Source organism: Zalophus californianus, chromosome 13, assembly GCF_009762305.2.
Source record: "Zalophus californianus isolate mZalCal1 chromosome 13, mZalCal1.pri.v2, whole genome shotgun sequence".
Taxonomy (NCBI): domain Eukaryota; kingdom Metazoa; phylum Chordata; class Mammalia; order Carnivora; family Otariidae; genus Zalophus; species Zalophus californianus.
The window spans coordinates 73,860,108-73,877,809 of NC_045607.1; the positions used below are offsets into that span (position 1 = coordinate 73,860,108).

Genomic DNA, 17,702 nt, shown 5'->3' on the forward strand with positions numbered 1-17,702 from the left:
CGATCCCAGGACTCCGGGATCATGACCTGAGCTGAAGGCAGACGCTTAACCGACTGAGCCACCCAGGCACCCCTTAGAAGCATGCTGTATTTCAGTTTGCTTTATACTTCAGCTATTATTTTCTCATATATTTTTAATTGTTTTTCCTAAAATATATTCATTTTGGAGACCTAGAAACCACCTGGGTGTGATGGGCCCGCGCAGGCCCTTCCTGACCCAGTCACTGCTACGATCCCAGAGTGATGTGATGTAACCAGGCTTTCCGGCAGCACTCCATACTTCATCTGAGACGGAGCAGGAAATGTTCTTTTTTTCTAAAAAAAAAATTTATTTATTTATTTGACAGGGAGACAGCAAGAGAGGGAACAGAAGCGGGGCGGGCGGGGGGGAGTGGAGAGGGAGAAGCATGCTTCCCGCGGAGCAGGGAGCCTGATGCGGGGCTCGATCCCATCAGGACCCGAGCCGAAGGCAGATAACCGACTGAGCCAGGTAGGCGCCCCTGGAAATGTTCTTTTCAGCAGTCCCAAAACAGAGTGTTGTCCTCAGATACCCCTTCCGAATAGGAAAACTGAGGCTGGCAGAATCAAACAGGTGCAAGAATTAGAGCCATGACATGGATCTCCTGATTTTGTCTGAGGTTACAGGTGTGAAGAGGGCAACCGAACAAAACCAGACAAACCATGCCCGAAAAATGGTCTCTGATGTAAACAGAGCCTTTGTGTTAAATCCATGCTAAGCTTGACATCAGAGACTTAGAAGTAGATTTTCATAACATGGAGGACAAATGAAAGTTTATGGGTAAAGAGAGGGGGTGGGAGGCTTTGAGATAAAGGGTTTAAAAGAGAAGTTCAGTTCCTAGTTTTCCATTGGACTAATCCAGGCTGTCATATGGAAATTGGGGAACACAGGCTGTCGTGAAATACCTAAGTTAGCCACATGGACAATCACTCAAAATTATTTTTCTGGTTAGGAATACCTTTCTGTTTCCCTTGAAAAGAATTTCATTGATTTCACCAAATATGTATCTGAAAGTGATGACAGAAAGTTGAGAAAGTTATGTGCCTGGAATTTGCAATTATCATTGTTAACACACACATTTCTATTGCTGACACTGTGACAAGTACTATTCTAAGGACTTAGTGAGATTAACTCACTGAATCCTCATAAAAGTAACCCCAAGGTAGGTATTACTCATAATATCCCCTTTTGGGGGGAAAACTTTTGGGGGGAAATGAGAGAGGTTAAATAGCTTGTCCAATGTCACACAACTGGTAGGTAGCAAAACCTGGGATTTAAAACCTGACCACCTAGGCTTTTATCACTTGGCTGCGTTACCTTCTTATAAGCTGTGTTTAGGAAGAGGACTAAGTTGACAAGAATGAACTCAAAGCAGAAGAGAGAAATGAGGAAATGAATGACAGCAGGAACTGGGGAGGAGTTAAGTTCAGAAATGGCTGGTAATAAGACCTAGAAATAAGAAGATTCCGGTTGGATGTTAATTTCAGGCAGTCCCTGAATCCATTGAGAAATGCCTTTGTTTTCTTGAAAGTTCAGAAAGACTGGCTGAATGAAAAGTAATGAAAAAAAGTAGAGAGGAAAATAATGTGACTTAAGTAAGGAAAAGGAATCTTTCCCCTCTAAGCATTAGGAGAAGAGGGAGTTTGTGGGGGAGGAGGGAGATCTTCCTAACAAGGGTGTCCAGGCATTTTTACCAGGGTGAACATGGAGAAAAATGGTGACCATTGTACTGGTTTCGATGATCCCGCAAAACCAAAGCCTCAGTTTCCAAGAGTGACATACATTTACAGCAGCCCCACTGTGCATTAGACGCATTGCTAAGTGTATTTCCAGTCACACATCGTATCTGGAGTTAAGAGTTCCTTTGAGCGATGAGTTCCCTACGGTTGCTGTAACAAATCACCACAAACTTGGTGGCTTAAAACACATTTATCCTCCCACGGTTCTGGAAGTCAGGTGTCTGACAACATTTTCACTAGGCTGAAACCAGGAGTTCACAGGGCTGTGCTCCCTCTGCAAGCTCTAAGGGAGAATCCAGTCCTTGCCTTTTCTAGCTTCTGGTGGCTGCCAGAATTTCTTGGCTTTTGGCCACATCAATCTGATCCCTGCTTCATGGACACACTATCTTTGTAGTAAAGTCTCCTTCTCCCTTTCTCTTAGAACAACACTTGGGATTACGTTCAGGGTCCATCAGATAATCCAAAAGACTCTCTCGCTCTTAAGATCCTTAACAATCCCATCTGTCAAATCCCTTTTGCCATTTAAGGGGACATTCTCGGGCTTGGGGGATTAGGACAAGGACACTTTGGAGCAAGCGTATTATTCAGCCTTTCTTAAGGGAGATACTATTATTTTTCTAAGATGCAGGAAAAAAAGAAGGTTAGGTAAGTAATTTGTCCCAAGACCTTACCATGCTTCCGAGTGGCGACTGAACTCCTGGCATGCTGACGTTAGGACACATTCAACCGCTGTTAACCTGTGTTCTTAACCACGGTGTGTGTAGGCCTGGTTAAGAGTCACACGTTTCAGGGCGCCTGGGTGGCTCAGTTGGTTAAGCATCTGCCTTTGGCTCAGGTCTTGATTCCAGGGTCCTGGGATCGAGCCCTGCATCCGGCTCCCTGCTCAGCGGGGAGTCTGCTTCTCCCTCTCCCTCTGCCTTTCCCCTGCTTGTGCTCTTTCTCACTCTCTCAAATAAATAAATAAATAAAATATTAAAAAAAAAAGAAGAAGAAGTGAATTACTCAAAGAGATGTACCTTCTACTCAGTGAAGATGTAGAGCAGGGATTAGTGAGTAACGGTCCACAGGTCAAATCGGGTTCTCAGCCTGTTTTTGTATGATCTATGAGATAATAACGGTTCTTACATTTTGAAAGCCTGCTGAGGAAGGAGAAGAAGAGGCTACAGAAACTGTACATGGCCCACAAAGCCTAAAATATTTAAAACTTGAAAAAAGTTTTCCAGTACCTGATACAAAGCTGGCTGGTAGTAGGTCCCCGACAGAACTGGAAGGAGGAATACATGAGTAAATTACTTGCTGAAAATATTATAAACTTATACAGGTGTCAAGGAACATCTGTGTTTTTACCCCTAACCTTCAAAAGCAATGTCATTTCCATTGATCTAATGAAAAATAGTCTCTTTCTGAAAAGAGTAAACCAGGGCGCCTGGGTGGCTCCGTTGGTTGGGCGACTGCCTTCAGCTCAGGTCATGATCCTGGAGTCCCGGGTTTGAGTCCCGCATCAGGCTCCCTGCTCAGCAGGGAGTCTGCTTCTCCCTCTGACCCTCTTCCCTCTCGTGCTATCTCTCATTCTCTCGCACTCAAATAAATAAGTAAAATCATTAAAAAAAAAAACAAACAAACAGTAAACCAGAAGGCATTTTCTCACATAAGCAATGTCATAAACAACTTTCAAAGTGAAATAGCAAAAAATAAAAAATAAAAAACATTTTTATAAACTTTAAACTTTACAAAGAATTTTCATGTTCATGATCTCATTTAATCCTCAAATCAACTCCATGAGACAGGTATTACTTTCCCATCAGAAATTACTGCATCCTAAATCTTTAGTGATTTCTCAAGAAAAGTTGAAATCTTGAATGTTACATCTGTGAACGGTCAGGTTCGGTTTTGTTTTTTTTTTTCCTATGGGAATACTGGATGCTAAAATCAACAGGTATTTTCAGTTCTAGATGGCCGACTAGAAAAACGTATTTACTTTCTGTTCCCTTTGAAATCATCTTTAATCAAAGTGTAGAAATACCAAAATGAATACCAATCAAAGCCAAGAGATTGTGGAAGTCATCAACCACAGAAAGATCTTGATACATTTCTAGAAGGCAAAAAGTGAAATGTAGGAGTGATGAATAGAATGATCAAGAAAAGACCACTCTGAGAATGGCTGCACAAAGCCAGTTTACTTCTGCTGAGCCTTGATTATAGTAAAGAGAAGAGAGAAGAGGAGCTGAAAACGAGGAGACAAAAGTTCTTTTAGGGAATAAAAGTTCATTTAATGAGCTCCATGGATCATTCGGTCTGCCCTCCATATTACTCTGTATGAATTACAACAGATTGCTGGCGAGCAAGACAAGGCCACGGGGAATGAGTGGTCAACCACAGGTTGTTAGCTATAGTTCACCGTCACTACTACAAATTCCATCCAAGGCTGCCCACCCATGGCTTCATTTGCCATAACTGGAGATGACCGCTTTATAAATTGTCAAATGAGAAGTAATCTTCCTGGCATCTATAAATTGCTGTTACTATTAAAATATTTTTATTAATGATTAATCATTTAAAAACATTACCTTGACAAATTCTGTCTCCACATGTTTGCTTCTGCCAAGCCGTATTATCTCAGAATGACCACTTGCCATCTAAATTATTTTGCCTTACAAGGACAAGTAAGAGAATGGTCGATATTTCAAAAAAGCACCTTGTCCCTATTCCCATTTGACAAGAAAAATAAAGAGGTAGATTTTTCTGGGATATCCTTGTCCAAATTTCCTTTTATTGTCCTGAAGTCCTAATACTCATCATATGTTTAATTCTTCCTTCTTGGGGAAAAAAAAAAAAGGAAGAATATGACTGTAATTTATGGTTTTCAAATATGTCTGACGTGACCACCTTCTTCAGAGTTTCTATAAGAAATCTTTGCCCAAAATTTGTACAAACTTGCTATTTTTGTTCAAACAAACAAAATCAAGAAATTGTTCCTTACTGAACTCTTCTCAAATGATATCAAGGAATTATGGATAAATGTCATAGCTGTAGATCATTTCTGCCCCTAGAGAGGTTAGAAAGGGCTTATAATATTTCTCCTTTTTTTCAAACAGAATGTGGGTCTCAGTGAGACCTTCTGTGTCCTGCCAACCTCAAAGTTTGTTCGGGATGGAAGTCCAAATTTGCTCTAACATACTGTAAAAGGAATCTCACCAACAGAGCTCTAAAACTAACTTTGTAACAAATGAATCAAGTCCAATGCTACTTTAAATATAACAAATAAATATATGTAAAACTTTATAATGCGTATATATTTTTTTACTGATCGTATGATTCTTGGTTCTGAAACGTCTGCATGTCATGTTCCTAAAGTCCTACATCAGCCCCATGAGAGAGAAAACACTTCAGTAAAGTAAGCCAAGGGGGCGCCTGGGTGGCTCAGGCAGGTCATAATCCCAGGGTCCTGGGATCGAGCCCCACATCGGGTGCCCTGCTCAGCGCGAGGCTGCTTCTCCCTCTGCCTTCCGTTCCCCCTGCTTGTGCTCTCTCTCTAACAAGTAAATAAATAAAGTCTCCCCCCCCCCAAAAAAAACAAACAGCAACGAAGTAAGCCAAAGAAACAAGATTCAAACCAGGTAAAGCCACCCACGTGCAGGACAGGGTTTTTAAAATCTTTATCATGCTGAAGCTTCCGGCTCCTAGACCATCATATGTGTCACCCTTGCCCAACAGCCAAGATTCTGTCTCCTCTCTCGGCATAAGAATTTCTAGAATCACATTTAGGTGCCAACAGTGTGAGGTGAAGGGTGAACCTGGCTGGCATTCTCACAGTGACCAAATTATGTCGATCTTCCTTTAATCCATTACATTGCTCCACTATTAACTTGCAATGAATGACGTATTTGCTTTCTAGACATGAATGAAATGCCTTACTAGACATATTCCTAGAAGGCCAGAGAAACCAGCTCCTAATCCATATGGAATAATCCACTGGTGCATTCCTTTCAGGTAGATCACAATTTATCTATATACTTATATATTTACCTAAAATCTTCACATATAATCTTACATATTTGGATCCTTCAAAGCAGCCCAAAGACCAAAGCGGGGCTGCAAGGCTGAATTACGACTGTAGCATAGTGCTATGCTGACAACTGGTGGCCCATGACTTCCGTCTTCTGGGATCAGAAGCCAGTGTGCTCCCTGATCGATTTGAACAAAAGAAGACTTCATATTGGGCAGCGCCTGTGCTCATTATACGTACAACACTGTGCTAAGTACCCCAAGAACTATGAAAAATAAAACTTAAAAAAAAAATGGTAACACACACTCCTGAGTAAGAGCTCTGGGATCACTCGGGCTCGGTTCGAATCCCGGCTAAGGCATTACCGTCTTTGTGAGCCCAGAAGCAGTCTACATGATACATGCAGGTTTGCCAAATTCCTAAAAAAGAAAGAAAGAACTTGCCTGCCACAAAGGGAGGTCACGGGATGCAGCATCTAGTCGGGTCAGGGTTCGGAGTCGGCTCTGAAACCTCCGCCGCCCGGCAGGTGCCTCTGGTGGCCTGGCTCCCAGGCCTCACGCGGAAGCAGGGCAGTTCCCTCAGGCATAGGGCCATCCCCTCCCAGCGCTGGGAGGCTCCCATGCTTGGCTTGTTTGGCTTGCTCCAGGGAAGGGCTGGCGACACACACCCAGGCGCTGAAGGGCCCGGCGGGGGGGGGGGCACCGCAGTCCCACACCGTCCCACACAGTCCCACGCAGTACGCGCCGTGGTGCCCATGTCGGTGCTACCAACTCCCAATGGCAGCAGGAAGTCTCAAGGCTGGAGGCTAGTGGGCGGGGCTCCGGGGCCTCGCCCTTTGCCCTCTGAAGTGTTCACTTCCCTGCGCTGGGCATGCGCCGCCCTTCTCTGTAAAGTCTTCAGGGACCGCGTCACAAGTGCCAGGCTGCGTTGCCCAGTGCTTGCTTGACCTCCAGAGGAGTAACAAGCTCCGGAGGCTCTCTCCGGGTTTTACACTCCGATCTCGCGATCGTTCAGCGCACAACTTGCACATGGGCAACTTGCTATGTAAGTTTCGTCCCCCGCCCAGGCGCCGTCTTCTGCCAGGCCTTTTTCGCCCGCGGGCTACTCATGCCTGCGCCGCTGCCGATCCTGGCCGGGACCACCCTGCTGTTCCTGCACTTGCCCCCTGCCCTGGGCGCAGGCCCTGCCAGCGGCATCCTGTGGCTTTACCAGCGAGCTTTCAGGTGGAGCCAAAGAGGCGGTATCCGATCCCTCAGGCCCTGTGTTCCCCTCTGGGCCTCCTCCCCTTAGCGAACTGGAGGGACCCTCCGAAAAAACCTGTGCTGTCTGTCCGTAATTCCAGGATGTTCAGACCCTCGAGAACTGTGAGGATCCCTCCTCCAGGGCGCAAACTGACTGTCCTGCGTTCGCTACCTGAGCCCGTAGTCGAGGCTGTGAAGCCGGTACCATCCAATCACCAACCCCCTCCGAGCTCAAAGGGGGTGGAGGAGAAGGTCCAAGCAGTGCCCAGAGAAGGGATGGAGGATTCTGTAGAGAGCAGCGGACAGGATGATGGGAACAGGGCCCCCCAGGGCGGTGGGGATACACCGTTGACATCCAGGCCCCTGGAGACCGGTGGAGTGCTCAGTTCCCACCAGTGCAGCCCTGCACCTGTGGAGCAGTCTCCCAATCCCCCGGGAGACAGCTTGGGGGAGAACGCTCAGATATCTCTGGTGAGCTCCCCCTCTGAGGGCCCTGTTGTCACCTCCTCACATGGCCCTGCTGGCGATGTTGTTCCTCTTCCGAAGCCAGATACAGATGCGGTAAGGCTCTCCGACCCAAGCCCAAGCTGCCCCTTGCTGCAGGAGAGATTAACAAAGGAAGTGGGGGCTGAAAACCATGGGCCTATCCAGAGCATACCACACTTACCAGGGAAGGAGACAGAGGGCGATAAGCCTTCAGGCATCTCCTCCAAGTACTCTTTTCCACCAGTATCTGCCACCAGTAGGCCCTGCAAAAGGAAAATATCCATGCCGCTTTTTGTGCCTCTGCCATCACCATTACCACTGCAGTGGGGTAGAGGCGAGTTGCCCCCACCTCCTAAGCTTCCTTGCATAGTTATTGACAAAAACCTGGGCACCCTGAAGAAGACCAAGGGTCAGAGGAATAAGATCTTGGAGGATGGAACAGAGACCCTGGCAGACTGCTGGGCCACTCAACCTGCCCCTTCCTCTTCCCCACTTGCCTCGGAGACTGCAGACTCCCTGCCCCCGGCCACTCACGCTTTCCAAGTCCCCGTTCCTACTACTGACTTGGCTGACCTATCTGCCAGGCCCCCAATCCCATCTGTCCCTCCATCTTCCCCAACAGGAAATACCGATTCTCTTCCTCCTCTTAGTTCCGGTCCCACTGGGAAAATTCCACTTAAGAATGGACACCCTCTTCATCCAGTCACCGCTGTAACACCTATTTCGGACCACTCCACACCTCCTAACACCTCAACCTTCTCATTACAGCCGCCCTCCTCCAAAGGAGAATCCCCGACCCCTATGTGTGTAGATTCTCCCCCTCTTTCCCTACCCACCCCTCTTCCAGTCCCTTCCCCAGTGAGCCCTGTTTTTGTGGCTCAGGCTATCACTTCTAAGGCGGTTCCATCTGCCATCACAGCCACGTCATCTGCAAATTTGACGTCTGATGGTACTTCAAATTCGGATGTCACTGACATGGACACTACTCCTCCTTCTCATGCTGTCATGTTCAGATCTCCCCCAGGCCCCGGGGTGAGCTCTCCTTTATTATCCCAGGGCCACTGCAGTAGCAATCAGACACAGACTGCAAAGGTTCCAGTCTCCACCGGCCCATCAACATCGGTGGCCGCCTGCCCCACCCAAGTTCTTAATCAACCCGTCAGCCTCAACATCACCTCTCAGCCCACACAGGGGACCCTGGCGGGGCAACAGCAGACAGGGTTGGTACTTTCCACCACTGGCTTACCCCTCATGAATTCTGGAATCACCGCCACGGCAGTAGGCAGCACCTCTGCAAACTGCAACCCTCACTCTGACCCTGATGCTATGGATACCACACCTCCTTCACAGGCCGTTATCTTTCACTCTCCCCCTCAGTCCGGGGCAAGCCACTTCCCATTCTACAGTGCACTTCCTGGTTCTGACAACACACCGCCCAGTAGCAGCACTGCCGTGGCCCATAACTCTACCCAATTACCTGCACAGTCAGCCATCACACAGACCTCGGTTTCTAACTACTCTGCCCCAGGAATCACCTCTCAGCCCGCATTTGGGAACCAGAATGGGCAGCAGGCTGGCAGTTCCTACCTGTTGGGAAACCCAGGAGCCCCGACACAAGCCATAGGCCCAACCGCTCCCGTAGCCCAGCTACCCAAAGACAGCAGAATGCAATCAGGTCTTGCAGGCTCTGCATTTGGCACTACTGTCAACTACCAGACGGCCTTTGGTGACAAGACAGGTGTTCTCCCTATTGGTGTATCTACCACTACTGGCTCTGCAGTTGCCACTGGGATGCCCAGTGCTGGGCTCAGTAGCTCCCCGCTTACACTAACTACTCCGGGCCCACCTGTGTTTACGGGAACTGCAGCCCCCACGGGCGGTGGGAGCTTTGGATTTGGTGTGTCCGTCCCAGGTCCCGCTCACTCACAGGCATCTGGAGCACTCAACTATGGGGCAGGACTGAACGGGGCACCCAGCACCACTTCCGCTCCTCTTTTTGGTCCCTCTCAATACAACATGGCTGCAGCTGTAGGAGGGGCAAGTACTGTCCCAGGATTTGGAAATATGGCCAGTTCCACTTTAAATCCAGGCACCTGGGGCCAGCCCATCCAAAACACGGGTGGTGCGCTACTGGGAAAAGGCAACAACGTTCCCACCGTGGGAGCCTCTAGTGTGCTCACTACCCATAAGTGTACCCAGGGCTCATCCAAAAAAAGAAAATATGCTCCAGGCAGAAACGCCACCACCACCGAGGAGAGAAATGGGTCAAGAGGCGTGTCTGCTTTCCCCTTAAATCGGAGCGCCAAGGGCCGACCCGCCCACAACACGGGTGGTGCCGTAGTGCGAAAGGACAGCCCTGCTCCCACCGTGGGAGGCTCTAGTGTGCCCACCACCCGTAAGTGCACCTGGGGCTCATCCAAACGAAGAAAACCTGCTCCGGGTGGGAGAGCCACCACCAAGGTGAAGAGAGATGTGTCAAGGGACACGCGTGTCTCCCCCTTACAGAACACCTGGGGCTCGCCTGGCCACACGACCTCTGTTGCAGTTGCAAGTACCAGCACCAACTATATGCTACAACCCACTTCTAGTTCTCACCTCCCTCCAAGCACCTTGGGCCCACCTGCCCAGCATACAGGTGGCGTGAAGGACGGGAACAACATCACTCCCAAGACCGGAAATCCTGGTATTCCTGCTTTACATCAGCGTAACAGTGGCCCACCTGATGCAAACACAGGGGGTACAGCTGGAAAAGATATCGTATCTATGATGGCAGGCCTCTGGGTCACCAGCTGCCATCAGAACACTCGGAGCCTACCTAGCACTAAGACAGGTGGTGCTATGGGGATCAGCACCACATCTACTACGACTGGAAACACGAATGGTCCCCCATGCACACAGACCACATGGAGCACCCCCAACCACAGCACTGATGGTTCAATGGGGGATAGCCCCATGGAATTTTAGAAATCTCCACTCGGAACACGTGGGCCTGCCCCTAGTCAGGGTACTCCTCTGACTTTGGAGGAGCCAGTAAAGTGTTTGGAGGCTCCTGGCCCACTGTTCCTATGCTCTGGGCATGGCACCTTCATAACCTGCCTAGGGCTTCATCGGAACCACCAACCAGGTTCTTTCTTTTGACACGAGTCTCAACGAATATGGAACACGTGTTCCTCTGCCAATTATATGTAACAGTAAATGGACTTTGCTGTACCAGAAAGGGGCTCGGCCCCTTTAAATGAAACTTAACCTGTTCTCTTTCTACCACAAGTCAGAAGGAGCCACCCTGCAGGGGTAGTGGGGTGTGTGTGTTGGCAGGCGAGGGGCACAGGAGCCCAGGTTAGCACTACACGAGATTCGAGAAGTTCCAGGGTTGGAGAATAGAAGCAAGCCGCATGTATCATCAGCTGTGTGTCTGCCATCCCTGGCTTGATGTTAACTTGGCTGACCGAAGCTCCGGGCCAGTTTTCCCGAGTCTTGGAACTGGCAGGGTGCCACTGCCGTCTACAGATACTTCCTTTCCCCCTACCTATTTGCCTCCTAGGACTCTTACCTTTCCCAGATTATCTATACATACTTCTATATCTATAAAACTTTGTTCTTCTTAATCTGCCTTTGCCCATGTGTCTTTTTGTCTCAACAGTGGAGAAGGAAGTAACCTGTGTGAGTGGTGATGGGTTGAACCACCAACTATGGGGTTTGTTTTGTTTTGTTTTCGAAATTAACTCTGCAAAATTTTCTGTATCTCAGTGACTGGGATGTGGAAGTAGCCACATATTATGCCTTCTAGTGCTGACTCCTGGAGTCTGCATTTTGAGTGTAAGGGATGACAATCCAGGAGGAAATGAGGTTCAAAGGAGGGAGAGATGAGGTGACTCACCCTCGCCTCTTCCCTCTGTGTTTCGCTCTCCTCTCCCCACCCCCACTATGACCTCCCTAGCAGTGGGATAACCCCTGATGTGTCAAAGGAAGTCACTCTTTATGATTTTAGTTTTTAAAAATCTTTAAATGTTTTCGTGTGTGCCTTCTTATTTAATTTAGACGTAGGCCAGTCATTCTGCCATGTTCCCACTTCACCCAGAGAGGACAGATTGGAGCCTGGAGGAACAAAGGGAGAAAGAGCGCTTGCCTGCTCTGTAATTGTTGTAAATTTCAGTTTACTGAGAATTTATCAGTGCTGTTTAAACGCAGGGGAAAAGATCCTCTTCAATAATCAACCCAGCTCGGATCTAAATCACTAAAGCATCAACTCACATACGTTACAAGCGTGCCCAGTTCTGCCTGACCCTACACTTTTCTGGAACGCCAAGAAACTTAATAAAGGCAAAATTCCTGACTCTGTGGAGTCTTCATTCTAGCTGGAGGGGAGAAAAATACAGACATGTAAGTTAGCTGGTAGGGTAGCCAGGTACAAGTGCTGTGGAGAATAAAGTAGCACCCGGAGCATCAAGATTGTAGGCAGAGAGCGGCACAGCTTTCAATTTGAACAGTGGACAGGGTAAGTCTCACTCAAAGTGGAATTTGAACAGGCTAGAGGGAGGTGAAAGAATCGAGTATCTGAGGGGAAAGCATTCCAGATAATGGGAATGATCACTGCAAAGACCCAGAGGAAGGGTCCCTGATACCCTCAAGGAGCAGTTATAAACTAATGTGGCCGGCATACGGTCAGCAGAGGGAGGGAAGAGAGGAGGACAGAGAAGATGAGGGGTGAATTCTCGGCACTATTTATTGCTTGTGCATTGACAAACGGTAGACCCAACCTTCAAGTGTCTCAGTGAACTCAGTGCTTTTTTCCGTGGCCAATTTACCTTGCATGATTTTTGGAAGGTTCAAATACGGTAAGGAAGTAATTCACGAGCCATGTTGTTATTCTTCTATAAATAAGGATAGATGCACAGATGATAGGTAGGTAGGGAGATTGATAGACAGATACCCAGAGAGACGGATGGAGACAGGGTATATACATATAGATGCATGTTTAATGAGGTCCTTAGGCAAAAGTGCCTTAGGTGCCTTCACCAAGCAGTTCAAATAGGACATCCCAGTTTTTTTTTTATTTTATTTACTTTTGAGAGAGAGAGAGAATGACAGAGAGAGAATGAGAGGGGTGAGGGTCACAGGGAGAAGCCGACTCCCTGCTAAGCAGGGAGCCCGATGCGGGACTCGATCCCGGGACTCCAGGATCATGACCCGAGCCGAAGGCAGTCGCCCAACCAACTGAGCCACCCAGGAGCCCAGGAGATCCCATTTTAACAGGAGCATAAAAGTGCCTACTTTTATGAAGTAAACACGTGGAAAAATATGATAACTGAGCTTAAAAATGCACAGCACTGAGCCTAGTGCAACATTTAGGAGAATAGCCTTGTAAAAACAAAGAACACCAGCACACACAGGCTGCTGGACCCCTCCAGGCACCCTGCTGCCTGATTCATTTACTCTAAGTTGTTTATTACAGTTCCAGAGGATCAAAGCTCCTCCTCCCTGGCTGCAAAGAATCGCCTGCCCTTTGTAGACAGAACTGCCTCTAAGAAGCAGGTTGAAATCCAGTTTGCTTCTAATAGTCCTGCACCCTCCCACAACCGTGCCTGCTAATGTTACCAGGGACAACTTTTAAAAATTCATGCCTCTTGACTTTTTTTTTTTTTAAAGCCTTCAAGCTAAAAGTTATATCCTGATAAGGCAAACATTTAACAAATCTGGGATAAAGGTAAAAATGATTTTGAATTTCATGTTTTGATGCCTTGACACAGTAGAAGCAATTTCTTAAATAGACATTTTCTCTTATTTTTAGAAAATAATACATAAGCATAAGGGCAACTTGAATGATACTGAAATGCAACCCTTCTCCCTCAAGCTCCCCTCTCCAGAGACAGATTTTTGCTACTTTGATGTCACCCCCATAATTCTAAACGTTGTGCCTAACCTGCTGCATCACGTCATACACATTTTAGACGATGCTTTTACCACTCTCACATGATGGAAGAAGATAAACTCCACTCCCACTGTTTTCCCTCCCTCTTCCTTTCCAAAATGTCCTGTTCAATTAATTTTGCTGCTTCCCTTTTGTAAGTAACTTCATGTAATTTTGCTGGCTTCATTGGTGACGAAAGTGACAGCATAGGGCTAAAAGCACCAGTTCCGGTGATGGGCCACTTCAATTAGAATCACTTCCTACCTATGGGGTTGCTTGCAATAACGCAAATAATAATGCATTTGCAACCTTTAGGGTCTAACACACAGGAGAGCTCAAGAAAGAGTAGCTATTATTTATTCCTTACATCATTAACTTTCACCCTAATCTCATGATTTTCTCTACGCATGAGACTGTGCCCCATAACGGCTCTGACTTGCCCTTTCCCCTTGTACAAACTTACCTTTTTTTTAAAATATTTTATTTATTGATTGATTTGACAGAGAGAGAGAGAGAGACAGCGAGAAGGGAACACAAGCAGGGGGAGTGGGAGAGGGAGAAGCAGGCTTCCCCTGAGCAGGGAGCCCGATGCGGGGTTCAATCCCAGGACCCTGGGATCATGACCTGAGCCGAAGGCAGACGCTTAACGACTGAGCCACCCAGGCACCCTGTACAACTCACTTTCTGTCATTTACACGTTTGCCTTTGTTGGTGCTGTTAGCATTTACATTTTCCCGTACAACTGTAGCAAAGCGTTCTGTGTTTTACCCACAGCTTGGCTCTAAGGGTTGAAAAGCAATAAACTGTATTGACTAAGTATTGCTTAGTCCTGGGGAAAATAGTGTGCTGGGATTGTATTTTCTACTCCGTCATTATGGTGCTCCTACTTGTCTTTGGCATCCATTGTTTAAAATCATGCTATATACATATTTTTAAGATTTTATTTATTCACTTGACAGAGAGAGAAAGAGAGAACGCACAAGCAGGGGGTGGGCAGGCAGAGGGCGAGGGAGAAGCAGGCTCCCGCTGAGCAGGCAGCCCGATGAGGGGCTCGATCCCAGGACTCCGGGATCATGACCTGAGCTGAAGGCAGACGCTTAACCGACTGAGCCACCCAGGCACCCCTTAGAAGCATGCTGTATTTCAGTTTGCTTTATACTTCAGCTATTATTTTCTCATATATTTTTAATTGTTTTTCCTAAAATATATTCATTTTGGAGACCTAGAAACCACCTGGGTGTGATGGGCCCGCGCAGGCCCTTCCTGACCCAGTCACTGCTACGATCCCAGAGTGATGTGATGTAACCAGGCTTTCCGGCAGCACTCCATACTTCATCTGAGACGGAGCAGGAAATGTTCTTTTTTTCTAAAAAAAAAATTTATTTATTTATTTGACAGGGAGACAGCAAGAGAGGGAACAGAAGCGGGGCGGGCGGGGGGGAGTGGAGAGGGAGAAGCATGCTTCCCGCGGAGCAGGGAGCCTGATGCGGGGCTCGATCCCATCAGGACCCGAGCCGAAGGCAGATAACCGACTGAGCCAGGTAGGCGCCCCTGGAAATGTTCTTTTCAGCAGTCCCAAAACAGAGTGTTGTCCTCAGATACCCCTTCCGAATAGGAAAACTGAGGCTGGCAGAATCAAACAGGTGCAAGAATTAGAGCCATGACATGGATCTCCTGATTTTGTCTGAGGTTACAGGTGTGAAGAGGGCAACCGAACAAAACCAGACAAACCATGCCCGAAAAATGGTCTCTGATGTAAACAGAGCCTTTGTGTTAAATCCATGCTAAGCTTGACATCAGAGACTTAGAAGTAGATTTTCATAACATGGAGGACAAATGAAAGTTTATGGGTAAAGAGAGGGGGTGGGAGGCTTTGAGATAAAGGGTTTAAAAGAGAAGTTCAGTTCCTAGTTTTCCATTGGACTAATCCAGGCTGTCATATGGAAATTGGGGAACACAGGCTGTCGTGAAATACCTAAGTTAGCCACATGGACAATCACTCAAAATTATTTTTCTGGTTAGGAATACCTTTCTGTTTCCCTTGAAAAGAATTTCATTGATTTCACCAAATATGTATCTGAAAGTGATGACAGAAAGTTGAGAAAGTTATGTGCCTGGAATTTGCAATTATCATTGTTAACACACACATTTGTATTGCTGACACTGTGACAAGTACTATTCTAAGGACTTAGTGAGATTAACTCACTGAATCCTCATAAAAGTAACCCCAAGGTAGGTATTACTCATAATATCCCCTTTTGGGGGGAAAACTTTTGGGGGGAAATGAGAGAGGTTAAATAGCTTGTCCAATGTCACACAACTGGTAGGTAGCAAAACCTGGGATTTAAAACCTGACCACCTAGGCTTTTATCACTTGGCTGCGTTACCTTCTTATAAGCTGTGTTTAGGAAGAGGACTAAGTTGACAAGAATGAACTCAAAGCAGAAGAGAGAAATGAGGAAATGAATGACAGCAGGAACTGGGGAGCAGTTAAGTTCAGAAATGGCTGGTAATAAGACCTAGAAATAAGAAGATTCCGGTTGGATGTTAATTTCAGGCAGTCCCTGAATCCATTGAGAAATGCCTTTGTTTTCTTGAAAGTTCAGAAAGACTGGCTGAATGAAAAGTAATGAAAAAAAGTAGAGAGGAAAATAATGTGACTTAAGTAAGGAAAAGGAATCTTTCCCCTCTAAGCATTAGGAGAAGAGGGAGTTTGTGGGGGAGGAGGGAGATCTTCCTAACAAGGGTGTCCAGGCATTTTTACCAGGGTGAACATGGAGAAAAATGGTGACCATTGTACTGGTTTCGATGATCCCGCAAAACCAAAGCCTCAGTTTCCAAGAGTGACATACATTTACAGCAGCCCCACTGTGCATTAGACGCATTGCTAAGTGTATTTCCAGTCACACATCGTATCTGGAGTTAAGAGTTCCTTTGAGCGATGAGTTCCCTACGGTTGCTGTAACAAATCACCACAAACTTGGTGGCTTAAAACACATTTATCCTCCCACGGTTCTGGAAGTCAGGTGTCTGACAACATTTTCACTAGGCTGAAACCAGGAGTTCACAGGGCTGTGCTCCCTCTGCAAGCTCTAAGGGAGAATCCAGTCCTTGCCTTTTCTAGCTTCTGGTGGCTGCCAGAATTTCTTGGCTTTTGGCCACATCAATCTGATCCCTGCTTCATGGACACACTATCTTTGTAGTAAAGTCTCCTTCTCCCTTTCTCTTAGAACAACACTTGGGATTACGTTCAGGGTCCATCAGATAATCCAAAAGACTCTCTCGCTCTTAAGATCCTTAACAATCCCATCTGTCAAATCCCTTTTGCCATTTAAGGGGACATTCTCGGGCTTGGGGGATTAGGACAAGGACACTTTGGAGCAAGCGTATTATTCAGCCTTTCTTAAGGGAGATACTATTATTTTTCTAAGATGCAGGAAAAAAAGAAGGTTAGGTAAGTAATTTGTCCCAAGACCTTACCATGCTTCCGAGTGGCGACTGAACTCCTGGCATGCTGACGTTAGGACACATTCAACCGCTGTTAACCTGTGTTCTTAACCACGGTGTGTGTAGGCCTGGTTAAGAGTCACACGTTTCAGGGCGCCTGGGTGGCTCAGTTGGTTAAGCATCTGCCTTTGGCTCAGGTCTTGATTCCAGGGTCCTGGGATCGAGCCCTGCATCCGGCTCCCTGCTCAGCGGGGAGTCTGCTTCTCCCTCTCCCTCTGCCTTTCCCCTGCTTGTGCTCTTTCTCACTCTCTCAAATAAATAAATAAATAAAATATTAAAAAAAAAAGAAGAAGAAGTGAATTACTCAAAGAGATGTACCTTCTACTCAGTGAAGATGTAGAGCAGGGATTAGTGAGTAACGGTCCACAGGTCAAATCGGGTTCTCAGCCTGTTTTTGTATGATCTATGAGATAATAACGGTTCTTACATTTTGAAAGCCTGCTGAGGAAGGAGAAGAAGAGGCTACAGAAACTGTACATGGCCCACAAAGCCTAAAATATTTAAAACTTGAAAAAAGTTTTCCAGTACCTGATACAAAGCTGGCTGGTAGTAGGTCCCCGACAGAACTGGAAGGAGGAATACATGAGTAAATTACTTGCTGAAAATATTATAAACTTATACAGGTGTCAAGGAACATCTGTGTTTTTACCCCTAACCTTCAAAAGCAATGTCATTTCCATTGATCTAATGAAAAATAGTCTCTTTCTGAAAAGAGTAAACCAGGGCGCCTGGGTGGCTCCGTTGGTTGGGCGACTGCCTTCAGCTCAGGTCATGATCCTGGAGTCCCGGGTTTGAGT

General features: G+C 46.8%; 1 protein-coding gene and 2 long non-coding RNA genes across 5 annotated transcripts; 1 reads left to right on the plus strand and 2 right to left on the minus strand.

Moving 5' to 3' along the window:
• LOC118356224 lies at window positions 1–3,175 on the minus strand. Of its 2 annotated transcripts, none has more exons than XR_004819545.1 (3): window positions 2,984–3,175; window positions 2,774–2,893; window positions 1–314 (listed from the first exon to the last, which is right to left on the minus strand). It is a non-coding gene; the product is annotated as an uncharacterized LOC118356224 (long non-coding RNA). The 2 variants fall into 2 exon arrangements; XR_004819544.1 differs by having other exon boundaries at window positions 2,774–2,896.
• A 3,616-nt stretch (window positions 3,176–6,791) lies between these two features.
• LOC113912199 (nuclear pore-associated protein 1-like) lies at window positions 6,792–10,454 on the plus strand. The gene has a single exon (XM_027575116.2). It carries the CDS (start codon window positions 6,792–6,794, stop codon window positions 10,452–10,454), a length of 3,663 nt encoding a protein of 1,220 aa, XP_027430917.2.
• A 3,996-nt stretch (window positions 10,455–14,450) lies between these two features.
• Window positions 14,451–17,625, minus strand: LOC118356208. 2 transcript variants are annotated; one of them, XR_004819539.1, is made up of 3 exons: window positions 17,434–17,625; window positions 17,224–17,343; window positions 14,451–14,764 (listed from the first exon to the last, which is right to left on the minus strand). It is a non-coding gene; the product is annotated as an uncharacterized LOC118356208 (long non-coding RNA). The 2 variants fall into 2 exon arrangements; XR_004819538.1 differs by having other exon boundaries at window positions 17,224–17,346.
• Between the last annotated feature and the right edge of the window lie 77 nt (window positions 17,626–17,702).